Here is a 27,534-nt window from a genome sequence, read left to right as displayed (position 1 = left end):
CTGGACAATTAAGCAGAGGTGTTTATGGGAATTGAGATACTTTTGGAGCCAAGCCTCAAGTGGCCACCAGAGGAACTGCAGTTTTCACCTCCAGCTTTTGGCTTTCTGGCATTATGAGAGTGTTGCTTCTGTATGACGGCGTGCATAATGAGAGCTTGGAGCCTTTCTTAAATGAGTCTTCATTGTATTAACTCAAGCAGGACAAAGACCAACATTTTGATAGAACAGTTTTAAGAGACTTATGAGAGGAAAAAAAAAATCTTTTATTAATTAAAATTAATTTCAGCATAAAGCATGCGCCTCAGTCGCTGCAGTGATATGCAACATTCATATTATAATGAAATTAAGGCTGTGTTTTCCCCTACTGATGTCAGCTAAGTCTTCCTTTTTGATCTGTTCCACTGGTGCTTCTGGCTTATTGGACCATCTGATCTGATCTCCATAAAGAACTTTATTTCAAATGTTTAATGCATGAGCATGTTTAACCTGCACCTGATTGTCTCAACTCTGTCTTTTCCCACCGTAAGCTCAGCACAAATTGTTCTTTAATGTATTCAGGTGACTCCGGCAAACACTCGGCATGAACCAGAGCAGAGGTCCCATCAGTCAGAGCAACAACAACAACCTGAGTGGGTGAAACTGCACATATGAGTGACTGTACAGAAACTGAAGGAAAAACAAGGGAAATCTAACCGTGCAAGACCTGTCTGCACAGCCCCCTGTCCTGTGTGATATGTGACTGCTCAGAGGCAGCTTGTTAAAGCTTAGGTTTATAACAGCCTCTGAAAAGAATAGATGACAAAAATCATGACACACTGACATTAATTCATCCTCGTTAGTGCAAAAGTTAATCTTTCCTATTACAACATTCAAAGCACTGACTCTACCTCTGTTTGTATACTACATCAGGCAAGTACCGCAATCCACAACCAAACCAGCCTCAGGCCAAAGGTTTGGTTGTGGCTGTTAACGTGTGAGCGTGTGCATTTAGTTCGCTCCGGGGTCCCTCCAGCCTCCAAACGTCTTCTCCAGGTAGAGGGCCATAGCGAGGGTCAGATGGTCCTGCAGCTTCCCCGCAACCACCTGCACACCCAGGGGCAGACCCTCCTCCCCCACACCCAGAGGGCACTGAGTAACCGGCAACCCCAGGATGTTAATTATACCTGTCGATGGGGAAAAGAGCAAATGTCTTAGTAAGTGGAATCAAAAATTTCACTGCAGTGTTTCTTTTTAACAGCGTTCATGTAGCTACTCTGAAAATGACTATCACACGTCAAGAGAAATTAGACTGTCCAGGATCTAAAAGGTTTTGAAGGCTCCCACAGTTCTTTTTAACTGTGGGCTTTAAAGGTTATTTTACTGAGGTGACTGAAAAAGATAATCTGCATGGGAACACAACAGAATGAAAAGGTATTGGCTCCTGTATTTGGCTCCATCCATCTTCCCATCAACTCTGACCAACTTCCCTGTCCCTGCTGAAGAGAAGCAGCCCCAGAGCGTGATGCTGCCACCACCATATTTGACAGTGGGGATGGTGTGTTCAGAGTGATGTGCAGTGTTAATTCCCCGCCACACATAGCGTTTTGCATTTTTGGCCAAAAAGTTCAATTTTGGTCTCATCTGACCAAAGCACCTTGTTCCACATGTTTGCTGTGTCTCCAGCATGGCTTCTGGCAAACTGCAAACGGGACTTTTTATGGTTTTCTTTTAACAATGGCTTTCTTTTTGCCACTCTTCCATAAAGACCACATTTGTGCAGTGCACGACTAATAGTTGTCCTGTGGACAGATTCCCCCACCTGAGCTGTGGATCTCTGCATTTCGTCCAGAGTCACCATGGGCCTCTTGGCTGCATCTCTGATCAGTGCTCTCCTTGTTCGGCCTGTACGTTTAGGTGGACGGCCTTGTCTTCGTAGGTTTACAGTTGTGCCATACTCTTTCCATTTCCAGATAATGGATTGAACAGTGCTCCGCGAGATGGTCAAAGCTTGTGAAATCTTTTTATAGCCTAAGCCTGCTTTAAACTTCTCCACAACCTTATTCCTGACCTGTCTGCTGTGTTCTTTGGACTTCATGATGCTGTTTACTCCCCAATATTCTCTTAACCAACCTCTGAGGCCGTCATTAGCAGCTGTATTTGTACTGAGATTAGATTACACACATGTGGACTCTTTTTAGTCATTAGCAGTCATCAGGCAACTTCTGAATGCAATTGGTTGCACTCAGAGAAAAGGGGGCTGAATACTTTTGTACACCGTACTAAGTGCACTGAAACGCTAATTGTGCCGTTTTAACAGAAGAATTTATCACATAAGGTCTAATTTTTCTAGTTAAGATTAAGGAGTCCTGCAACAGATGGTGTTTCCTTAATCTCAACATCACGGGATTGCAATCAAAGGTTTTCAAACTGTGGGGTGGGCCCCACTGGTGGGCTGCAGAGCTAGTAAAGGTGGGGTTTGCTGATGCTACTGCACCAACCTTTACTTAAATAAAATTCATCCTGTATCCTATTAATGTTAATGACTGATGAATATGGTGAAGTTTGGGATGTGAACTTTTTTCAGCTTCTGACAAACCAGTGGCAGTGGCACAGTGGGTTGCTGGTTCGAGCCCTTGTCCCTGTGCTGAATTGTGTCCTTGGGCAAGACACTTAAACCACATTGCCTAACGGTAGCGCCGGTGTCTGGCTGCATGACCGCAGATGCTTGTCTCTGGATGAGTGATCTGGAACGATCATTTCATTGTGTGCCTTGTGCGCACAATGACAATGAGTTGAATCTAACATCTAACCAGTGAAACAAAATCTGCTTATATGAAAACACTGATGCAGGCTAAACCCACAAAAACACTCCTCAAACAGACCTGCAAAGCATCCTAAAAAACTGTGTGCAGTGAAGTTCATTAAAAACATCCACTCCTACACCACCTAAAAAATATAAAACACCATAGATCTGTATTTTAACTACTGTGATATTACTTGTGATTCTGTTGTACGTTGGCTGTTAAAATAATATGGTTGGAGCTCATAAAAATAACAGGATAGGTGATGCCCAAATCAGACAAGAGACTACTCCTAGGACGCCTGACACTATAAACAGAGAAGACAAGTATCTCAAAGTAATGCTAGCAGCAATTAAAAAAAAAAAAAATCCACGATTATGGCATAAAGTGGAACATCCAACAGTGGATGCACTGTGGAAAAAAAATGGTTTGTTTTCAAGAAACTGACACCACCAACAACGCTGGACTATAAGGACACTGGTAAAATGGAAACTTGATGGCAATACCCTGATACTGTACACAGCAAAACCTTAAGTTAAACATAAATAAATAAAGATGAGAAGTGGAAAGTCACTGACCGGTGTATGAGAAGTCAAAGGGTCTAAAGAGCGGGTGGTGGTGTTTGGGGGCCACTCTGGGGTGGGAGGGGTAAAGAAAAACACCATCAGTGCCCAGCAGCTCGTCCACCTCCTTCTGCAGCTTCTCCTTCAGCTGGATGATGGAGGGCGAGGTTCTGGACCCATGAGTCTTCTCAATTAGGCCCACAACTGAAAACAGAAACTTTAAATGCTGCTTATTCATTCATTATTTTGTTGTTTATTTCATGATTTACACTTGATACTGAACACAGTCTGTATTAAAGCAGCTTTTACCGATAGCAGCCATGGTGTGGTCTGATTTTCCTATCATCCATTTCAACAGCTCCCACAGAGGCCACGCTGGTCGTCCTGGTTCTCCCATCAGCTCAGCAAACGGCTGAGGAGGCTAGGAGATAAAAGGCATTTTAGTTACTTTAAAGGTCACATAAAGGACACAAAGTGTGTATTATATCTCCATGAGCTGTGCTGCTTCCTTTCAACCACACACACAGTTGCATGGTTGCTATTTTCTGCTGACAGCACACTCTCCAACTTGCCATTATCATACTGGTAACCTGTGCTTGTGTGGCATCTCTACACCAGGCTCTGGTTTAAATTTAGTAAGAGATTTATTAGTCATGGAGTACCTGCAACACAGCATAAAGCCTGTGCCTCAAAATATTAAATAAATGTTCTCTTTATGAAACCACTTCAGTCAAATATAACAAAAATGGAGGTCAGGAGTCAGAGTAGAGTGGCTGCATCACTATAATGTTTTTTGGGTCCCAGCTCTAATATTGTTTTGGGTTTTCTGCACTGCAGTGATACCACTCTTCTACCCCCTTTGTAAAGAAAGGTACAGCTGAATAAGTGGGTGTGAAATGATTCATGGATCAGGAAAGAAGAAAATCATACAGCCACAGTCATTATGTTTTCTTTAGTGGAGTTGAGTACGTTTACTTCACTGGACCTTATCGTGTTGTTTAAAAGCAAACTAAAAGTAGGATACGAATCTGAGAAAATTACAGAAGTTTAAAAAAGGTGCCTTAATTAAACACTATCCCAGCTGTCATAGGGCAAGAGGCAGGGTACACCCTGAACAGGTCACCAGCCTGTCACAGGGCTAACACAGAGAGACAAACAACCTTTCACACTCTCATTCACACCTATGGGCAGTTTGGAGTAGCCATTTAACCTAACCCCAGTAAGTGCATGTCTTTGGGAGGAAACCCACGCAAGCACAGGGACAACATGCAAACTCCACACAGAGAGAGAGAGGCCTGGGCCAAGGTGGAATCAAACCCAGGCCTTCCAGATAGTATTCTAACTGTGAGGCAGCAGTGCTAACCACTGCACCACCGCACTGCCTGATATAATCAGTTTTTGAAAATTTTGCTCATTTCAGCTCCATTCTTGGATTCTACTAATGCTCTACTCTCTTTTATGCTACAGTCAAACAAAGGCCCTGCAAGCCAAAGTGGTCACTAAGAGGTCACCAAGAGGTCAAGGGGAATGGATGCTCAACTTCTGGGCAATCAGCTGGTTGCCGCAACTCCTTGTAATTGAAAAAATTTTTTTTTTTCTTTCACATTTAGCAATCAAAGTAATCACAGGTTTTTTCTTAGTTGCAAGGAGGTCGCCATCCTGTTTCTACTTTAGTGTGACTGAGCCATGAGCAAACGTTCTTCTGATTAGCTGCCCCTCAAAAACAGAAGGTTTGAACTGTAGGTGTGTGGGGCTCTCATACTCACTGCCTAAACTGTGTGCCTGAGAAGACCATATAAGGATATCCCCTCTCTCTTACATCATAGAGAGCCAAGAGTAGAAACAAAGGATCCCTCAGAGTGCATAACCCACTTGTACATACACTGACCTCATTATTTGAAACTTTGGTCATGTTTAATATGAGCCTCCATCACTGTAACAGTATACAACATAAAATAAGGAAAAGTATAATATGTCCCCTTAAGTAAAATGGTGTTGTGCATTCAGTAGAAATTAACAGTAAAATATTTTGGGACTAACTCAGTCAGTTGTAGCAGCAACTTCTCAGATTAACTGAAGGACCCTGCAGTCCTCAGAGAATTGTGTGCACGTAACTGTGTGGGCACATAAATCTCTTAACAAGAATATTACATCAACTCTATTAGGGACAAACAAGCCACCACACTGTAAACCCTCACATTTTAATAAGGAGACCTGGTTTAGGGTACAGTATGCAGTGGTTATGATTAGAAGACGTCAGCAGGAAATCTAAGTGCGTGCATTGTCCTCTGAAGTAGCAGAAACATGATTGTGTGTCTGTGTGTGTGTGGTATGCTGTGCGCAGGCAGCTAAATAGATTAGGGAACCATTTCTGGCCAGCAGACTACAATAGGTGCTGTGACTAAGACTCGGCCTGCTTTCTCTCACTGTGAGACGTGCCTTATTAGCTGGAGAGCCCTGGCAACACCAAAAAAAAAAGCTAATACCCATTTCTCCCTCGCCTTCATCATTCACCCACTGACTCTTTGCTGTAAAGTTAATGTTCTGGACCTACTTTGCCCTCTTTGTCAGGAAGGACCATGTAGGTGTCCCAGATCTGGAAGCTGTAGTAGAGCTCAGGGAATTGCACTTCTTGGACTTTGACTCCGAGGTCAGCTTCCAGGCGCTCTACTACCTATGAAACACCACATGAGGGTTTCAAATGTGAAAGAATTCCTCACAAGTTTGCAGGAGAGTTACATGATGGATAGAAGTAACACACCTTCCTCTGAATGTATATGAGCTCTTTGCTGACAGGCGTTACAAGGGGAGAACCGCCGTCATGAGGGATGGTGAAGAACCGCACCTTCTTTAGGTCGACGTTTGTGTTTAAGGACAACCTGTGAGCACAAGTGATAACAAGTGACTGCAAACTACAGCACTGTAAAGACCACAGATTAACAAATACAGTCAGGGTTTGGGTGTGTAGAGTCAGACCTGATTAAAGTCCATGCAAACAATCCTGACCTGACTCTTGCCCTTGTTAGCCCTGAGACCCAGACCCTTAATCAAGTCTGGTTTGTATGTTTCAAAGGATTACTGTGTGTCGTTCAGGCCTGACAACAAATATATATAAAAGTATTTACTTCATCACAGAACTCAAGCAAACAAGACTGAATTCTGTTTATATCCATTTACATGCTTTTAGTCTTCTTCTCTGCCTTTGCTGGCACATCACTGTTTACCTTGGCACAATGCAGCCACCATTTGATCAGTGGAATAACATGACACCTCTGGCAGGAATGCAGGGTTTTTCCTGGCTTACAGTGAGCCTTCAGTGGGGCAACACAACAGTGGAAAAAACATGTATGTTAGCTTTTCTTGAACAGAAATCTATACATTCTGTTGTAATTTAAAAAAAAAAAAATTGATAAACAAATTCATCCATTATGCTGATGTAAATGGAAAATGAAGTCTTACTTTAGCTCTGGCAAAAATCTGTTCACAGGTTGCCAAAAATATCTCTCTGCAGTGAAAGCCCTGGAATAACTTTGGCTGAAAATCTCTGCATTAAATAATTGATAAATCTGTTATGTAAGTGAGATGAGAGTTCAACTCAATTAAAAATTAAAGGTGCTTTATATTGTAAGATAAAGACCCTACAATGATACAGAGTAAACCCCAACAATTAGACAACCCCCTATGAGCAAGCACTTGGTGACGTGGGAAGGAAAAACTCCCTTTTAACAGGAAGGAACCTCCAGCAGAACCAGGCTCAGGGAGGGACAGCCATCTGCTGTGACCGGTTAGAGGAGGGAGACGGGACAAAAGACACCGGCCAGTGTGTCATCATGGCCAAAAAAACTCCACAAATAAGCCACAGGCTGAATAGAATATTAAATAGTTTTCAAGCAGATTTCAGTTCATCAAAATCCTCTCATCTCCCTGTGTGCTTTAGAAAGATTTAATCATTTAACTACATGTCAAACCATCCCTCTCATGCCTATCACTGCATCTTGCTGTGTTACATCATTGCCAGTTGTGCCACTTTTGTTTTATTACTAACGGTGTTCCAAGTCAGACAATAGGTGAGCAATCATTACATAAAACATAAGAAGTTTAGAAGAATATGAAAATGTTACTGCGTGTAGTCCAGTATCACACTCATGAAGCATTAAAAGAAAAAGGACTGAGATAACTGAGTGTATTTCATTGTGGAGATTATGGACATGCAACACCTGCTATAAATTTATGGATGTGCGTGTGTCCAGTTTGCCACATTTGCATTACAATTTGATTACACACACACACACACACACACACACACACACACACACACACACACACACACACACAGCTAAAGTGTTATACAATATGCTTTACAAGGACATATTTCCCTACCTGCTGCCTCCTCTAAGTAAGCCCCAGCTATCATGTTAGGCAACCATCATAACTGCATTTGTGCGCAGGCAAACACAGACTGTGTGCTGTGTCAGGTAGAAATGTAGATAAAGTAATACAAATAAATTAAATTAGCTCTGAATTACTCTCAGATGCAGCAGCACTAGCAGAGCCCTTACATGTTAGTTCTGGGTCCGGCCATGATCCTGAGCATGGGCAGCAGGTCTTCAGCGTAGCGGCACATGGGACCAGAGCTGAGGTACTCCTCCTGCCTGCCAGAGACAGGAGGGTACTGGTTCTCACAGGACACGATACCTGAAGGAAAAACAGATGTTATAGTGCTGTCTAAAAATAAATTCTCTTTCAAATTTATTATTTTTTGCTGTAGGGAGTGGTACAAAAAAAAAAAAAACTGTAAGCACAACGCTGACATATATGTACATTTCAACCTGATTTGGAAAACTGGTTAGCAAACAGTCTCATAGCTACCAGCAGCTACTCTTTCAACGTTTTCTCTCTGATCACCTGATAAATCCAAATCTTTGTTCACAGCCTTTGGTTAGAAGCAGAATATGTCAGGGTAGGAAAACTGTGAAAAATGTTCCATGTTTCGTGGGATTTGGCCCTTTAATACTTTTTTCCCAGTGCAACAGAACATCCAATTATTCTCTTAACTCTTTATCCAACTCAGAGTCAAAGGGGTGAGGGAAGCTATTCTGGCCAGAGGTGTTCATCCACCCCTAAAGCCAATTCAGAAATCATGACACAGGGAGAACATGCAACCTCTAAAACTCTTAAAGAAATTGCAGTTTTCAGTAGTAAGCTTTAGCAGTAATTCTACATATTCTGATAATTACTGCAAATGTTTTAAATATGCCAGTACTCAAGTAGAAAGTTGGATGTCCAAAACACATGAATGTGTGTAACATATAGATCAATGTCCTTATACTTCCTTGTATACCTCATTTAAAAAGGTAGCGCTGAAGATGCTAAGATTTTCACCGGGAGTGACCAGGATGAACAAGATTAGAAATAAGTACAAACTCAGAGATGCAAGGCTGAGATGGTTTGGACATGTGCAGAGGAGGGATAGTGGATACAATGGACAATGGAGGTTGTATATGGAGCTGCCAGGCAGGAGGAAAAGCAGAAGACCACAGAGGAGGTTCATGGATGTAGTGAAGGAGGACATGCAGAGGGTTGGTGTGACAGAGGAGGATGTAGGGATAGAGTGAGATGGAGGCAGATGATCTGCTGTGGTGACCCCTAAAGGGAGCAGCTGAAAGAAGAAAAAGAACTAAGGTTCTCTATGAGTGAACTCTGTCACACTGTCTTCACGTTTACATCTGATTAACTGCTACTTAAATGAACTATGTACATACAAACAAAAATATCAGAAGAACACTGGTTTGCAGATTGTGTACTGGGATTAGATTAGCAGTGAGTGTCTCTTACCTGGAGTGGTTTTATGGCCAAATATTCCATTGAAAAAGCAGGGTATACGAATGCTGCCACCGATGTCTGAGCCCACACCAATGACTGAACCTGCCGCTCCCAGCAGGCTGCCTTCTCCTCCTGAGCCCGGAGGAACAGGTGACAAACAGAGGAGTGATAGGTCAGTGAACTGTATAGGCTGACAAAGTACTTTTCCTTTCAGATATGAACAATTCAGTTGAGAAAAATAAATTGTATTTGCCCAGATCCTTTTGAATTGGGCCTTTAAACATTTGAAATAAACAATCTTAATATCCTTACTGATTTAGTGTTGCACTTCTGTTACTGTCAGGTTCACACACATCCTACATAAACCACAATTCAACTCAACCAACAATGGTTTGGTTGGACATTTATCTCTTTTATGGTTAATATTGCCAAAAAAAAAAAAAAGCAGCTCCCAGAGGTCTAGTGTAGTCTTCACAAACACCAACACAGAGTCAGGACACATCATGAGGTTTTTAGATTTTGCGCAGCTCTTTCTGAAGACACAAAAGACTTCACTGAACCTTTTCCACATAATGTACCATTCAATCAGACCTGAAAACAGACTGATACAGAAAAATCACCAGAACACCACAGCCAGAGCTTCTGTGATATGATTTTAAAAAAGGACAACTCCTGGGAACAAAAAAAAAGCCTCTGGCATCAACAACAACTGATGACTACTTTGCGACTCTGGGGCAGGTTCACAGCCTTGGACAGACACCAGATGCTGACCTGAGCTTCCTCCCGGTATCCTCTCCAGGTCGTACGAGTTGTTGGTGATGCCATAGATGCGGTTGTGTGACTCAAACCACATGCACAGCTCACTGGTGTTGGTGACACCAAGCGGGATGGCGCCCGCTCTCTTCAGCAGGGCCACGGGTGGAGCGTCGACTGTGGCCACGACTCCTCGCCTCGAGACCAGGCCTGTAGTGAAGGGCATGCCTGCAGAAAGGAGACGTGTCACATGCTCAAGTGCAGAGTGGATTTACGGCCACTAAGTAAAACTGAAAACTAACATGTCTGCTTTCAGCTTTAGTGTAATTTTTATCTGATGACAAATTTTCTGCCTTCTAGTTTTCTTCACTGAACAGTAACTCCTGCCTGAGTGAAAAACCAGGCTTGAATTCTGAATGTTTCCACATTTCTTTCAGTTTTCTAAGAGGATTTACAGCACTTAAATGCATACTTGCATACATACAGTCCAAAGTGCTGCAGGTTCCCAGTGAGTGTGTGTAGACAGAGACATGTTAACAGTATCAAATACAGACTAAAATTTAGGTCAGCTGATGCAAATAACCAGAGTAAAGTCTCAGGTTTCAAGTGACTGACAGGAGATTAAATTTCTGGAAGCTACCCTGGAGGGCATAAGACTCTTTCACAGAAAGTGGGACTCCTAATAAAGGCAGCCGGTCCTCCAGCACATCCTCTCCTCCAGTCTCCTCCTCGATCAGCTTATCGACCTGAGCCGCCTCCTGGAGGGCAGCAGCAAACCTGGACAGATAGAAATAGAAATACAGTTTTCTGAGAGATTCACCGAGCTGTTTAGAGTTCATCATGTGGGGAACTTCAATCCATATTTGGGATTTTCACTCAAAATCACAGTTATTATAATCACATAGGGGTGGTAGACTGAAGACATGGGATCCACAAAGTTATGCTGAATTGCACTCTGATGCTAACAATGGAGTTTTAAAAACACTGGCAGTTTATAGAGGATGGACATAGCCACTATGATGTCACCCACTGGTTCGTGGACTTGCATTTTAAAAAGTTATATTAATATTGTCTCATAGACATGCTTTCTTATTTTTGAGCCACAACTGACCATATTTGAGTGTTGGGGTGCTTATCAGCCACTGATAGCAGGCACATCCAGGAATTGTACGGGTCCACTGCAGAGACAAATACCTGCTAATTCCTGCTAAATGTGAGAATAATAAAATACCAGAATTATCCATCAGAACTTTTACGATTTAACGGTATGATATTCCGATATGTCAGGCGATATATTTTTTTTTTTCCCCATAAACAGATTTCCCTGACATTTGTTATGTGTAGGCATTTATTTAGTGCTAAGAGGGAGATGGTTGTTTTGTTTGTGGCCTTCCAAAAACATGCTGCCAAAACGGAAGTTGGAGTGCCCCCTGGTGGATAAACAGTGCAAGGTCAACTCTCGTAACAACTCTTCTTTACTCTTTTTGACTTTTATTTATCAGCTGTTATAAATAATGACACTGATAGAAATAGGCAAATAGCATCTTTCGATAATACTGGCCCCTCGATAAATTAGTTGGGCTCGATTTGAGAAGCCCTGTCCGGTGGCTCAACACAGCTGAGGTGAAACCTAGCGAAGTAGTCCTTGGCCTGTTACACAAAGCGTGGAAAATTTTAAGCACAATACAATTTAAATAGGTGAGTTACAGAAGAATTAAACCCCAAACAGTTGGTATGAATGTGGATATTAGCTGCAGAAACCAAAATGGTTGCCTGTAGCGGGCTGTAAAACATGTTTATTTTTGCTGTAAAGTTGGACATTTTAACATGACAGTCTGTGGGGACTGACTCACTTCTGAAGCCAGCCTCAAGTGGACATTAGAGAGACTGCAGGGTGTTTTTTTTATGTTTCTTTGGCCCCTTTCAATTTGGCTTTCAGCCCAGAGGGGTGTACTACAAAGGGAGATTTAATGGGTTGGCAAACTATGTCAAGTTTAAAGTCCGAGTTTTCTGTGTCACTGTGGTAACTTATGCTGAACACATAACCTTGTCTGGAGCAGGTTTAAAAGGTTTCAGTTTAAAATCAGCTGGAAGCACCATATTTACACTGATTATTTCATTTACAGCTTGTTTTAAGTGAGACACTGATTCTCTGCTGGGGCAATTTGCTTTATATGTGCCAGTTAAGCCACACCTTACTAAAACCACTGGATGAAGCCCAGCAGTAAAGTTACAGCAGTGCAAACTGTGCATTTGTGGAATTTGCATGCATTCATCTGGTGAGAAAACTTCATTATTAGTGAGAACTACTTTAAATCTTCTCTCTTTTTCCTCACGCTACCTTTGAGTATCTATCCAGTGCAAAAGTGATGTGTCAAAACAGAAAAGCATTGGGCACAGCCAGCAGGCTGTTGGCGTTCTTCAAGGTTGACAGACTGGTACATCTCTATTTCTGTTTCATTTCTGATTAAAAAAAAATATATATATCACATCATCGTATCTGAGAAGCTGTGCCAGGAAAATGTTTGCTATGTTTGCCTTTCTGTCAATAACCTAATCAATTGTTGAAACTCTAGAGCACAATATAAAGTAAGAGATCATTCTTTCTTGCCTGTCCTTCACAACAGCATTCAGGAAAGGGTTAACCTCCTGGATCCTGTCAATGTAAGCCTGCACCACCTTCACACTGGACACCTGCAGGGACACAACATTGAGACCATGTAAGTGCAAATTAGAATTCATTACAGAGAGACAGAAGTCACAGAACAGGAAAACAAGAAAACTGAAAGTGAATCTTGCAGTGCAGTGCGGAGAAGAGTGCTCAAATCTCTACATGGGAGAAACCAAACAGCCACACCACAAATGTATGACAACGCAGAAGAGCCACCTCGACAGGACAAGACTCAGCTGTACATCTGCATCTAAAGGATAAAGGACTCTTTCAAGGATGCCAGTGTTCGCATTTTGGACCGAGAAGACAGATGGTTTGAATGGGGAGTAAAAGAGGCCATCTATGTCCACTGTGAACGACCGTCACTGAACACAGGTGGAGGCTTACGACCCCAGCTATCAGACACATACAATAAAGTCCTGAGCTCCCTTCCCAGGCGTTTCAACCATCACTCACGCCTTACTTCAGGTATTCTCAATAACTCACATGATGGCGGGGTGGGGCAATGTCCTGCAGAGGTTTCATGTTTTATCCCCTGTGACCATAACGACCCACCTTATTTTTTTCTCCACATCTTGGCTCATGTGATGACTCACATGATTAATATAATTGACAAACAACCCTCAAGACCACCTTCAAGAGGACAACCCTCGCTCCACCATTTGTTCTTTAGAACTGAAGATCCTGGATGAGAGGCAAAACATCTCCACAAATCTCCACAAAGTTGCCTTCTTTTTAAGCACTCAGAACTACCATGACCTACACGAACAAATCTGAGTTGTCCTAAAAAGAATGATGATAAGCTTTCATTACAATGTCGTATTCATTATGACGTGACCAGCAACCAAGACCATAAACTCATCAGGAAAGGTTTTCTAAGGTCACAAGGCAAATGACCTCTGTAAACACTGTTTTCCCATAGACTTCTACAGGACCACAAATCTTCTGTAATCAGAGGAGTTGCCCTCTGTTGGCCACGAGGAAGAATGCAGGTTTAAGATGCTAGCTTCACTTTTCAAACCCTGAAGCTACATCCATCTATTATACTGTTTACGTCCAGAACAGAGCCCTGCCGCCAAACATAAATCACTGTAAATAACAACCTTCTGTTTGATGTAGTCACCCAGAATGAATTAGATTACAATAAGACAGTGTGATCTAAAAACAAAGGAGCTCTGTAGAGGAAAGTTCATTCAATAACAGCCTGTGTTTTTCCCTTGTAGACTCAGATCTCAGTGTCATGTTTTATGCTGCAGTGTGGTGGAGCGCCTGATGCAAACAGACTCAATGAGCTCATCAGGGAAGCTGATTCTGTCCTGGACACTGAGGAAACTACTTAGTAGTATGGATGCTGCCTCTCATCCCCTGCACACCACACTGGAGTAATCCCAAAGCATCTTCATACATATTAAACATTTATCAAAGAGGTGCACTTTTCAACCAGTCTGTGAATAAGCTGAAACACTGGATGCTGCTCTTTTTTTTTTTTAAACAAATCTACCTTACATTTATTTTTAAGTACTGGTTTTATGATTTTACTTAATTAGTCTGCAGCAGCAGCTTGAACCGTTGATGCAAGGCAGGATGGATCCATGCTTTTATGTTGTTTTGACCCTAACATCTGACTGTTGCAGCTGAAATCGAGACTCGTCAGATCACGTAATATTTTTCCAATCTTGTGTTGTCCAGTTTTGGTGAGCCTGAGTGAATTGTAGCCTCAGTTTCCTGCTCTAAGTTGACAGGAGTGGAAACCGGTATGGTCTTCTGCTGCTGTAGCCCGTATACTTCAAGGTTCCATGTGTTGCGGATTCAGAGATGCTCTTCTGCATACCTTGGTTGCAGCGAGTGGTACTGCCTTCCTATCAGCTCAAAGCACTCTGGACATTCTCCTCTGACAGAGAACTGCTGCTCACTGAATATTTCCCTCTTCTTCAGACCATTCTCTGTAAACCCTGGAGATGTTTGTGTGGGAAAAAAGATCCCAGTCGATCAGCAGCTTCTGAAATCCTCAGACCAGCACGTCTGGCACCAACAACCATGCCATGCTCAAAGTCAAAGGTAACACAAAGCCACAGGTGCTACCGTTCTTCCCCATTCTGATGCTCAGTTTGAACTTCAGCAGGTTGTGTTTGTCCATATCTACATGTCTGAATGCACTGAGTTGCTGCCACGTGAATGGCTGATTAAATATTCGCATTAATTCACTTCCAGGTGGCACTGTAAGAGAGGAGGCGTGTTGCAGTGGTGTCTATAGTTTTTGCATTTTTCTTCACAGTTGTGGATTAATGGTCTTTTTGAGGCCCTTTATCTGTCTGACTCAGTTTTTATAACCCATGGATATTGGACCTTCACTATGGCCTGTGGTACTTTTAACAATGTTGTTTTTAATTGTAGATTATACTATTTTTAATTCTTATTCTTTATGCTGCTGTGACAGTAATTTACCTTGCAGGATCAATAAAGTATCTATTACAGGTTGAACAAGTGTACCTAACAAAGTGGCTGATGACTGTAAGATGAGTTTAGGCTCAAAACAGGTTTTTACATGATTGCAATTTGAAAAATTGAAGAATCCATTTGATTCTGGAGCCAAAAAGTTTTTATGCTATAGAATGAAACCAAGTGATCATCTTTTAATGTATTTATTGTAAACAGCCGCTCACAGCCTGCAGAGGCCCATCAGGAGGGCCCGGCCCACACTTTAGGAATGCCTGCTCTTTTTCATTTTTGCTTTTTTATGTTTTTATTATTCATAAACTTTTACCCAGGCGGTAAAGGAGTCCGGTTTTATCTTATCTCATTTCTGTTCAAAAGCTGTTAAACGTTTTTCTGAGTAACCCATTAATCATCTTGCCCCAGCACCTGCGCCATGTGCTGTGATCCAATAAAACCTGCAAGATTTGTGAATCTCCTCTTCACTAAACTTTTACACAGCTGTCTGACAAAAGGCTGCTCCTACTGTGGCTGTACAGGTAGCACAGGTGTGATGTCATTCCACAGGTGTTACTGTCTTACTGAGGGCGTGGAGACTTGGGAGCAGAGACGCAAGCGTTAGTAAACCATCCCTGAGCAGTTGACCGGCCTGCTCCAGCTCTAATAAGGGCTTGTAATTAAAAATCAAAATAGAAACTCAGAAGACGATGTATGAAACGGAAACCGAGAGCGCAACGAGCCTCCTGATGCAACAGCGGCTTCTGTGAGTCTAAAACAAGCGGACATGAAGATGTTAAATCAGGAAAGACGATCTACTGCACTGGAGACAGTTTCAAACACACCTACACCCCCGTCCTCCAGCCGGGCGGTCTGACCGGGTACGCACCTCTTTCCGCCGGATCTTCTTGGCGAGCTGCGTCGCCGACAGAAGCAGTAACGGGTTTCTGACAGGCGGAAGCTTCTTCCCAGACAGAGCGGATCTCCGAGGGGAGAAGAAGCGAAAAAGGATGAAAATGACCTCCGTGACCGCCTTCAAGAGCCATACCTGAGCCTTTTGCAGCAGGCTCAGAGTCATGTTTCCAGCGTGGTGAGAGGACGGAAGGTCAAGGACTGCTCGACCGCAGTTAGAACACCTCCCTGCTCACGGCGGCTGGCCCCTTTATATACGTCCGCGAGTCAAGTTAGTGCAGCCTAGTGAAGAGTAGGCCGCAACCGGAAACACTTTGTTTGCCTTCAAAATAAAATCACGAACGCCTTCATTTAAGGGGCAAATGCTCAAATACTGAAATCCATTAGACGTTACTCATATTTCCGTTTTATGCTAGTTTATACAGCACTCTATTACTTTTTAAAGATAATGTGAAATGTGAAATACACTTTATTCCCTTCTGCTTTAGTTAGTGCTTACTAGTTACTTCACTGCTTACTAAAGTAAGGGCGGTTTTTTCCCGCAGGATAAGTACTTTAAGTACCTTAAGTACAACTATGGAGGGCTTTAATAGAATACCGTTAGATTTTGTAATTAAAATTGTAATTCTTCAATTTTTTGGAATATTTTATTTTAAAAACAGAACATTGCAGCTTTTTTTTCATATCTTATGTTATTTTATTGACTTTTCATCACTTGTATCTTATTATGAAAGCAGACCTTTGATGTCATTATTTATTTAACTGATAGCTACCGGTAGTTGTCTTCTGCATTTCTGTTTTGTCTTCTATTAATAAAATTATTTTTAAAACTACTTGCTATTATGGTTTAATAGAAAGTAGTTTTAAAATTATTTTTAAAACTACTTTCTATTAAACCATAATAGCATTATTGACCTAAAGGTGACCAAAACAGCAATGACATCCGAGGCTGTTTTGCTGTTTAAAAATTGGTGCCACCTTTAACTTACCTTTAAGCTTTTAACTGTGTCTCACGATCTTTATCAGCAAATACTGCCTTTACCGTTATTACTGAGTGCAGACTGATGTGCAGTGCATCAAGTGCGAAGGGGTCGAAGTACTCTGAATCCACTGTGCGGTGGAAGACGGTTTATTCTGAAATTACGACCGGAACTATTGTGGTTTACTTGTCTGTGCCACCCTCCAGGGTAATTAAGGGTAATGCAAGGTAACTGGTTGCGTAAGTTGTGCCTGTTAAAGCAATTTCTCTAAAGCATAGAAATTCTCATTCATTTGATTTGCTGTCCATGGTATCACTTGTTTATGGTTTATATGGTATAAGGAAACAACCCGAATTTTGAGTAAAGTTGCTGATGACCAATAAAAGTCCAGTATACTGTATCTTCATTTTGAACTAATATTTCTTTAGAGAGAACTGTAGGCCACTTGACGTGTTTAGATCGTATTCATATAACGTAACGCATAAATGAGGATCTATTATAATAGATTGCTGATCTAAAGGAAAACACTAGCAGGTGATGCAGCAGTATTTGAAACAGCTGACCGTAGCACCAACTTTGTACAAGCAGTTATCACAATACTGTGTGAGTAATTATAATCTGATGTTTTGGTGTAGATCATCTGGAAATGGGCCATTTTGAATACATTTTAGCGCTGTTACTTCCTATAAATAAATGTTATTTATATATATGTTACTTTCACATTTCACTTTGATTTGGTGCTTTTACTTAAGTAAAATTTACTTTTTCTTCCTTTTTCCGCCAAAAACCGCCATAAGTAAACATTTCGAGTCATTATCAGTGACAACACCAACCTTAACCCAAACCATGAGCTCATATTTTGAAGACTTTTTTGAAAAATGCAAAGGGTTCTTGATAACTGTGTTGATAACTGTCGGTTAAAATGCTTTTTTGTCCCCTGGTTGGCAAGACTTGAGAGAACAGCTAAAAAAACAAAAACAAAAGAACATTGTGATATCACAGGGTCAGGGTTGGGATGTGTAGCTCTCGCACAGTGACTAAACAGACTGAAGTAACCATCTGTCAGCAGCAGAGGGAAGCATTGCCAAACGCAGCGCAGCCTCTTGGATAAGCAATTGAACATGCAGCGCACATAACAGCAAGAGGGGGGAAAAAAAGCCTCTGCAATGCAGGTCAGTGGGTTAGTGGAGGATCCATAGTGTCTGTGTGAGTTTGTATCTCACTGCACCACCGAAACTGTGGAAGAGCCTCATATGATGCTTTGTTTGGTTTCAGCCCCACACAGATGTTTTGTGCTTTGCTTCGTTTCTCTGCTTTGTAGCCACCCCGTCAAAATAAAGGATAAAATCAGTGATGATAGGTGCATATACTTCGGTACAAATCTCTATAATCTGAGGCGCTTCACATCATTTTATGTTACTTCAGACTACCACTCTGACCCTATTTCATAGGTGCATGATGTATTTTTTTTAACCCAATACATTTATTAAAGAGATTCATATATTTATACAGATTTTACTTCCACAAACACGCAGTTACAAGCATCTGCAACTCAACCAGCTGCAACCACTACACTCACATTAATGCATGAGTCATAGTCTGCACTTTTACTGATGCTTCCATGCTTACCATACATTTCACTGATAATCCTTCTGCACTTTGATTTAAGTAAAATTAATCTAGCAGACCATTTATAGAGGAACATTTTTCACAGCTTTGTTTGTAATTTGACATTAATAATAGAGTATGTGTGGAATTAACAACAAACCCCCTTAAAATCCACATCCATCCACCCATCTATCCATACATACATCCATTTTCTTGTGCTTATCCAATTCAGGGTCATGGGGCAGGAACCTATCCCAGCTGCCACAGTCGAGAGGCAGGGTACACCCTGGATAGACTGCTAGTCTGTCAGGTTTGACCCTGTGCATGAAAGCAATGTGAAGCTCAAAAGTGTCCACAGAATCATATTATTGATCACCTTATATCAGGACAGACCTGATCCCAGAGTCATTTTTACCAGAACAAGGTGAGTTCACTAAAAAATTCCGTCTCCTGAGGACTGTGCATGTTTTGCATACTTTAAAACAATGCAGCCTTTTGCACGCAAAGTTTGACCTGCAGCCAGTTAACCCATGATAGCTGAAACGCAGCACATTGCCTTCAGCAAATAAGCAACACTTTCTGTTGGCAGAATGACGTGACGGTCACAGAATAAAGACACAAATGCTCCTTGACGGGTACACCCAGTCTAAAAAAAACAAGACACAAATGTATCACAATACCAGCCGAGTGGAGAAAAACAGACAACCTGATCACTCGTAAGGTGACACCTGAGGCCCAGACAACTGCTGGGCATGTAGAGACAAGAGGGAGAAACCAGAGGAAACACATAAGTGACGGTGCTAATGTTTGCTTGAAGCTGCAGGAAAAATGTGGCTCACAAATCATTTATAGCTGCATTTAGGCGCCTATAATTATCCGGTTGCAGGGAGTGTAGCATGTGCTGTGCGGTGTTTTAGGGAAACCTTAAAGCTTTTGTTATTGCACGCCTTCAGGGTAAAACGATATGGGGTCAGTGAACAACACGAGGATGCCTTTGGGCTCTTTTCCATCTTCTTTCCTGTGTCTGCTGACATGAGATATCCACCAGCTCATTACTCCGACTCTCACAATTTACGCACAATGGAAACAACTCAAGCAGCTCCACTACTACAGAATCCACGCCAGCAAATATGTGGCTGATAATTTTAAAGCCTGTCCTCCCAAATTAATCACATAAAGCATCAACCAGACATTTTATTTTTTCTAATGAGATCACAGATGTCAAATCTTTGTGGTTCCAGTCATCCTTGAATGGACAGTAATTTACTTTACAGTTTGTTTTGAAAGGAGCACTTTGCTCTCATCCACTTTCCGGCACCTCCACTCAACCCAGGAGACCAATGCAAGCTGATATGGCTGTCCCTTGGGGTGCCAGAGCAGAGTGTCTGCAACTGTTGTGCCTCTAATGGACAATTTTCATTATTAAAACTACAAGTACTCAAAAGGTTTCCCCATATTCCTCTGTGCAGGGTGGAATAAGCTTCTTAAACTAAAGAGTCATCAATATAAGCTAGTTTAGATGCTCTGCATCAAAGAAAAACATCTAATGTAAACAAAAATTCTGATCAGTTACATTAAATTTACAACATGCCTACACGATCAAGTCAAACTGTTGGAGGTGGAAAAACAGTTTTAAAAATGAACCAAAGAAAAGCTAAAACAAACAATATTAATGGAAAAGACTCCCCAAAAGAGCCTGCAGATATGTTGCACAGTGTAACAGACAGACACAGCAATACTAAGTAATTTAATGATAAAAGTCTGAAAACTTTTTTACAAGTCAGTATCATGTAAAACACTGGATGTAAAACATGAGCAAAAAACACATCATGGGAACAAAACCACACATATACATTTGAAGCATGTTTTTTTATTTGATTGCATTTTTGTTGTCATTTCTTGAAGCTTCATCTCCTCTTAAAGATGAGTGAATTGCACAAAACAACAAATTGCTGCTTTTTTCTTTTTTTTTTTTTTTTTTTTTTTTGCAAATTGTGTCCATCAAAAACTTTAAAGGTACTTTTTGTAATCACCCTGTGAAGAATTTAAAACTTTCATCAACAGGGGGCAGTATTTTACCAGTGGCCACGCTGAGATCTTTTCGGATTTGTGCTTTATTTAACTTTTCGTTCTTTTTAACTACCCGCAGCTCATTGAGAGGCTTCACCTTTTTGCCAGGCTACCACTAAATAAATAAGAATGTATTTTTAATAACTTGCCTGAGAGGCGTATTACGAAGGAAGTCCAACACAGCTCAGCTTTCTTTGCATTAGCTGACCCAACAAAATCTAAAGCTATCACAACAGTGGTTTTCAGTTTTCTCTATTAAGCCGGGCTTTCTGCTTCAGGCTCTGAATACGCTCATGTGAAACGGGGCATTTCATGGGTCGTATGACTCTTCTTCAGCACAAAATGGTCCCTGTGAGTGATCCCTACTCCAATCAGAGACATTATCAGAAGATGATGATGATGATGAAATCTATAACAAATGTAAAAATAGAACAGTGAAATGCAACACTGTTGTAAATAAGACAGATTAATGCTGCTGAAAATGATTAATCTGGTGATATAGTGCACAGAGCCGTAAACGTTTTAATTCCAGTTAATTACTTTAACACTGAGCATGCTCTGTTTATTTCTAAGGTGATGGCTGCACATTAGAGCCATCAAACTTTAAATTGGATCAATTTAAACATCAAAGTTTACTATCACACAACCTGATAAAGGAGATGTGGAAATCACTTCAGTGTGTCACAGATCAAAGTGAAATTACTGTGATTGATTGAACAGATAAACTTGTGTGCAGCTTTAACAAGCTGCACATATCAACTGTATTCCTACAGCAGAATTTATATCACACTTAAAACATGCTGTAAATAAAAGAATCAAATAAAATAATGATAACATGGCGCTTCCAGACGATTTTAAGCCAAAACGCTGAACATAACCTGCTCAGTACCAGTTACCATGGTGATTTAGCCAGGTAAAAAGAGAGCTACTTTCATGAAACAGAAAACTCTGACTTTAAATTTAATCTCAACATAGCTCGCTAACCCATTAATCTCGCTTCCTAGGACACCCCTCGGGTTAAAGGTTATACAGAGTTGTTGCATCATCTGGTGATACAAAGTAGGGAAATGACTTACACAAAAGTCCAGCCCAGCTCTGTGCTGAAAGAAAAAAGAAAAAACTAGAAAAATACAGTACAATGTACTGTTTTAAAATAAGAGAACGGTCTATTTTTATGGATGTTTTTCCATTTTTTGAACTTACAATTTACCATTTATTGAAATGCCCATCAAATTCCTACATTAATGTACTGGCAGAACATGACTTGGACATTTTCCATTTTGTTTTTACTGATTTCTTTTTACAGTGTCATTTATAGGCAGTTGATATCTCTCCAACACAGTACACAGACACAAAATTACAGCAGTTGTTTCTTCAAACTATTTTTAAACACAGGCATTTTCTTTTATTTACAAGTCACAATATTTATCAATGTGGCTCGTGTGTATATTACATGTCCCACATTGATAAGTGGGACTAATATAGAAAGAAAAACATAATTTGATTTTTGGAGTCTAAATAGTATACTATAGTATGTACTGCATATGATATGTATTTATATTTGTGCTGTATTCTTTAACTTAGCTCCACCATCTCTGCTCCTCTGTTCTCCCGTCTGACTTCATGTTTTCATCCACAGTATTGGGGGGGAGATTGAAGTGGAATGGGCCGAGAGGGAAAGGTCCCATGTGGCAGCCCCTACCTTACCCCCCTCACCCCCACTCACCTCTCTGCTCCTCCTTTGGGGACCAGCATGCAGGCACATGAAACAGCTGGTGTGCTCCAAAAAGCAATTATAACAGCCCCTGGCCCCCCGCCTGGCTGCCTGTAAGACCGGGCAGGGGGATAGTGTGGTCATTAGCACCCACAGATGAGTTTTAACGAGGGGCCACCGCAAGGAGGGTCAGATGGGAGACCCAGAGGGTTCACATCATTTATATCAGGTGGAAACTGGAATTTCAGATGGAGGAGAGGTCTGTGTTTGATGTTTTATTTACACTGGATCCAGTTTTTTTTTTAGGGTCCTTGACAAACTGTTAAACAAGTGGATAATATTTTTTTTTCTAATACAAGCTTCAATTAAAGCAGAAATGGCAAAGAAAAAAAAAAGGCATCAGATTTCATCAAGGGGTAGGGATATTATTTAGTAGGAGAGCTTCTTTTGGACATTAGCTAAAGAAGAGCCTGCATATCTGAATCAGTCCTCTTTCCTGTTGTGCTCTCTGTGGATTGATCTGTCCCCTAAAGGGAACTGCAAGCTCAGGTGTTGGCTGCAGAACCACTGTGCTATTGATTCACCTCCTACTGAGTGTTGTTAAAACTCATCAGCAGGGGAGCAGAATGAAAACCACACAAACCAGCCTCATTAAAATACATTTTTTGTCTCCCTCAGGAGACTGCAAGAAAACTTGGGTTAGATTGGTTTTGCAGCCTAATGCTGCATGTGGCATTTTTAGAGCGGCAAAGATTTTGTAGTTCAGATTACTGGCTGCTGTTTTCCTGTGATCTACGAGCTTTGGCTCAGAAATTTACATCATGATTTGGTTCTTTGATCTGTTTTATTGACAGCAGTCGCCTATCCATTTATCAAGATGGAGACAGGCATGTATGGGCATTATGGAGAGCTGTGGCTCGGGAGGCAGGTTATCTACTTAGCAAAAGGTTGGTGGTTCAATTCCTGGCTGCTCCAGTCTGCATGCCAAAGCATCCTTGGTCAAAGTACTGAACCCCAAATTCTTGTGTGTGATTGTGTGTCTGAATGTTAGAAAGCACTTAGATGCTTCACACACACACACACACACACACACACACACGAGACATGCTGTATAAAACGCTTTGAATGCTCAAGTAGAACAGAAAAGTACTATATAAGAACCAGTCCATTTGTCATCTAGAGACCACAAACCATTGATGGTGTTGCTCTCTCATGCTCAGCTAATATAACCTCTGTCAAAGATCATTAACAGACCTAACCATGTCAATTAATCAGGGACTGAGAGAGTACATGGAGTGCAGTCACTGTGATATCACTCATTGGTTAGTGAAGTCCTGTAAAGCTGTAAGCTCAGCATTTTTGCAGTCACCATTTTGGTGTTTTGAAACCATAGATGATGAGTGAGGGATGGATCTGAGTGAAGTGCATGGTTACATGGTAGGTCCCTAATATGGACCGTAATGAACAAGTGGCTCCATAGTTTAGTGCTTTACACATTTGTCTAAGAAGTTAAAGATCACTGGTTTGATCCTGGGAGGAGTCACAAATCCCTTTGGGGTTGTGTCAGACAGGCATGAGGTGTTAAAAAAAAATCTCCAAAATCAAACAGTTTTGTGACCCCTTGTGAATAAGAGAGTAGATGAAAGAAGCTTATCTTATGGAGTGTAATGTACAAAATAAACATGTTGCTTTAAGTAAGACCTGAAAGCAGTGATTGAGACCATAAACCCATCAGGGCTATGTTTACTGAGGTCACAGAGTAATGAAGCCAAAGGGTCATTTTCTTATAGATCTCTGTAGAGTCAGACTGATTTTTGTAGCCAGACATGTCGCCCCCTGCTGGCCATTACAACAAATCTTAATGAATCTTAAGGCATTTTTGCACGGATTTCACTCTTTAGACTCAGAGGATACCTGCATTTTGTTTAACAGTCAGAGAGTAGATTTATCTAGACCAACAAGAGGTCAAATATATATATATTTTTACATACTGTAGTATGTGGTAGTACTTTCCAAGATGTCTACAAAGGCTTTGATGTGAGGCTGTACTTTAGGCATAGTGGTGCTGAGGCGCAGTGGTTTTTAGAGCAAAAAATGCTTGCAAGTTCGTTCACCATCTATGCTAACAGTTTATAATTGGCAATAAACAGGAGGTGGAGCCTTTCTGTGTAAGTATTTGATCAGTGATATAATGATGGCACTGCCTGTGCTGCGCCAGATTTCAGTGCAGTCTGTCCGGTAGCTGCTGAGGCACTTCACCAAATCTAAAAATGTGAACCTCATGGTGGCACTAAGAGTCCCATTCGCTGGAGACCAACTTCTTCCTCTTCTTTTTAGGAGTCGCCACAGTGGATCATCTGCCTCCATCTCACCCTATCCCTGGCATCCTCCTCTGTCACACCAACCCTCTGTATGTCCTCCTTCACTACATCCATGAACTTCCTCTGTGGTCTTCCTCCAAACACGCTTTCCCCTTCTCCTCTTCCTCCATCTTTGGCCACCCTGCTGGTCAATAGCACCAGTGGAGATTGCTGTTAACCCAGATCTCGACTGATCTGACAAATATTTTATGCCGAATGGCATTTCTGAAGCTTGGGATGGTACCAGGAGTGCACTGGGTTGTGTCAATGTGCTGCAGAAAGAGACTGATAGCTGTATTCTGTTAGAGGACGTTATCTGTGAGCCATTGTTCGGCCTTGAAAGCAGGATGATCTGGTTGTTGTTTGCTCTTCTCACAGAAAGTTTATCTGAACTCAGTGTCAGGACAACAAAAACTAATCAGCGGAGAATATACGGGGGTTAAAACGGGAACACATCAGTCTTTCATGTCACTGGGGGATGCTCTAGTCTAGAAGTGCAACCCAGGGAGGTCAGCAGGGGTCAAAATAATCCTCTCTCTCTCTCACACACACACACATACACATGCACACACACATGCATGAATGCTTACACATAATCCCCACAGCCTGCTCAGTGAAGCCCAGCTTGGATTCACAGCATATCAACAGTTGTTGTGATGAATAAGTGATCAGCAGCACTAAATAATAAATGGTATGTTTTATTATGGTGCGACTTTGGTGGGTTTTTGTCGATCTGGCCTCAGGACAGAGCTCATGAGGCAGTGAGGCCTGAGCAGAGAATCACTCACCTCCAGCTGCATGTGTTAACGGGGTGTCACCACCCAGAGTATGTGGCTATGAGGTGTGAAATGGCTCCGTGCCGTATGACAAACTTTTTTATTATGCATCTCTGGCATCCAGCACCTTCAGGTGCATGATTCACAGCTGCCTGTAAAGAACATCAATATCGTATTATGGCTGAAGAGGCTTTTAAATCTCTTCTGAAAGCAGGGAAATTTAGTTGAACTCTTACTTTATTTCTTTTGCTTTACATCACTGGGGTCGATTTAGAGACTAGAAGTACTCTAACGCGTTTTGCAGCTGCATAAACACACACAGAACATTCAGTGTGTGCCACTACGGGGCTTTTTTTTTTTTTTCCCCTATTCACATTAGACTCGTGACTCAGCTGTGAGTATTTAATAACAGAGGCTTAAAGATATACATTTTAATAATTCATTCTTTTTCACAAGCCAACATATCCCAACCAGACTTTATTTATCTTTATCTCTTCACTTAAGCACTCCTAAAATATTTTCCATCAGGCTAATTTGCTCTGTTTCAGCTGCAAAGTGCCCACTCAGCAGGATTTGCAGACTGTCAGTTGGGGAGTAATATTGGGCCTTTAAGTGTGTTTGCTTTGGTTTCAGTATTCAGATTAATTCGATAAATATCCATTTAGCCCGACAGCGTTTGTTTGCGAGAAACCATCTACATCACATCACATAAGAAAAATGTATTTTCCCCCACTTATCTGTCCTTTTAATCACCTTTTAACCCATCTCTCAGCAATGCACAGAGGGAGGCGGTGGATGGTTAAAGGGGCCTAACAGCCTTTTTTTTTCTGCTCCAGGGGTCTCCTGGGTAATTACAAAAAGCCCCAGCGAGGAAGAAAAAACATTCAGACTCAGAATGATAGAGCTTGTGTTTATTGTCACCTATTGATTGCTGATCGCTTGAAGGGGAATCAGCTTAAAGAGAGGACATAATCACTCGGAATAATTTCTCTGGTTTCTAAGCCGTTTTGTATTAAAACACACGCTGTATCCCGTTCATATACTGAGCCTCTGGACACAGTAGCAGGACTAGACATATTGGTGAGACCTGGGGTACTTCAAGCGCCCCCACAGGTGCATTTTTGCGGCGATCACGTGTGGGCCCGCCCCGCTCCGCAGCCTCCAATAAAGCACGGCAAAAGTCACCGCTCCTCTCTCTTCTTGCAGCCAACCCATAGCAAGACAGACACAGAGAAGCGGTGGCACGGACGTAAAACGAAACCATCGAGCCCGTGTGTGTGTGGCTCGTACGGTGATTAATTAGTAAAATAAAGCTCTCGGTAACCGGACGCCGCTATTGGTCCTGGCTCGGAGCTCAGCAGAGGACACCCGGCGCGTGTAGAGGTTATGCTTTTCAGAAAAGGCCAGGTAAGTCAGACCCTCCTCCTTTGCAGCGACGCACGTCTCTCCTCGGTTTTGGGTGCAGCTTTGCGTCAGCGTGTATTCCTTTTGAATCATCAGTGAGGTTGATGACCATGTGTGCGCGACAGACGAGCTCACAAAGTCCGCTTACTTTGGCATCCGTAATTTACAATCCGCAGTCAGGCTGTGAGGAAAGGTCCGCGACGCGTGCGTGTTTGTGCGGCGCAGCAGCCTGCGGACACGCTGCCTGGGGGTTTCTTAGGAGACCCCCAACGTGAAAGAGACGATTTAGAGCTGTAAATACTGAGCGAATGATTGGATCAGCTGTAAAGGGCGACTGTGTGTGTGTGTGTGTGTGTGTGTGTGTGTGCAAAGTGCAAGCAATCAGGGGTGATATCTCCCTGCATTCACCAATGTTATCAGAGCAGAACATGGCATGACAAACGGCCTCAGCTGAGCTGTGATAAACTTTGGATTTAATTTCCTCTTGAAATTTGGACTCCGTCGTGTAAATTTAGTCTAGAATTAGTGGGTCTAAGTTATATTTGAAAGCATAATTTAAGAAGCGCAATTAAACTCAACCGTGCCTTGCCAAATAGTTTTTGTGACGTATAAGATCATTTTCCGCAGCTATAATTAAAATATTGTCACCCCAGCCGGAGCTGCAGGAGTTTTATTTACAGATTGATCACA

The 27,534-nt window shown here is 41.8% G+C and overlaps 1 protein-coding gene across 1 annotated transcript; it reads right to left on the bottom strand.

Moving 5' to 3' along the window:
- Nucleotides 1-242: 242 nt before the first annotated feature.
- Nucleotides 243-16,197, bottom strand: faah2b (fatty acid amide hydrolase 2b). Its single transcript, XM_030753280.1, has 11 exons — nucleotides 15,910-16,197; nucleotides 12,531-12,613; nucleotides 10,560-10,696; nucleotides 9,938-10,147; nucleotides 9,179-9,298; nucleotides 7,903-8,038; nucleotides 6,105-6,222; nucleotides 5,898-6,017; nucleotides 3,653-3,764; nucleotides 3,359-3,547; nucleotides 243-1,163 (listed from the first exon to the last, which is right to left on the bottom strand). The coding sequence occupies exons 1-11, from the start codon at nucleotides 16,096-16,098 to the stop codon at nucleotides 988-990; spliced, it is 1,590 nt and encodes a 529-aa protein (XP_030609140.1). The 5' UTR covers nucleotides 16,099-16,197; the 3' UTR covers nucleotides 243-987.
- Between the last annotated feature and the right edge of the window lie 11,337 nt (nucleotides 16,198-27,534).

This window comes from Archocentrus centrarchus, chromosome 18 (assembly GCF_007364275.1).
Source record: "Archocentrus centrarchus isolate MPI-CPG fArcCen1 chromosome 18, fArcCen1, whole genome shotgun sequence".
Lineage (NCBI taxonomy): Eukaryota > Metazoa > Chordata > Actinopteri > Cichliformes > Cichlidae > Archocentrus > Archocentrus centrarchus.
The sequence above is the reverse complement of the archived record's forward strand: the minus strand, read 5'-3'. Positions and strand labels throughout refer to the sequence as shown.

Coding starts and splice junctions, on each gene's coding strand:
- faah2b (XM_030753280.1), bottom strand. CDS start 16,098: ATGACTCTGAGCCTGCTGCAAAAGGCTCAGGTATGGCTCTTGAAGGCG. Junction 10,148..10,559: donor AGAGTCTTATGCCCTCCAGG/GTAGCTTCCAGA, acceptor TCCTTTCTGCAG/GCATGCCCTTCACTACAGGC. Junction 1,164..3,358: donor CTTTGACTTCTCATACACCG/GTCAGTGACTTT, acceptor CCCCATCGACAG/GTATAATTAACATCCTGGGG.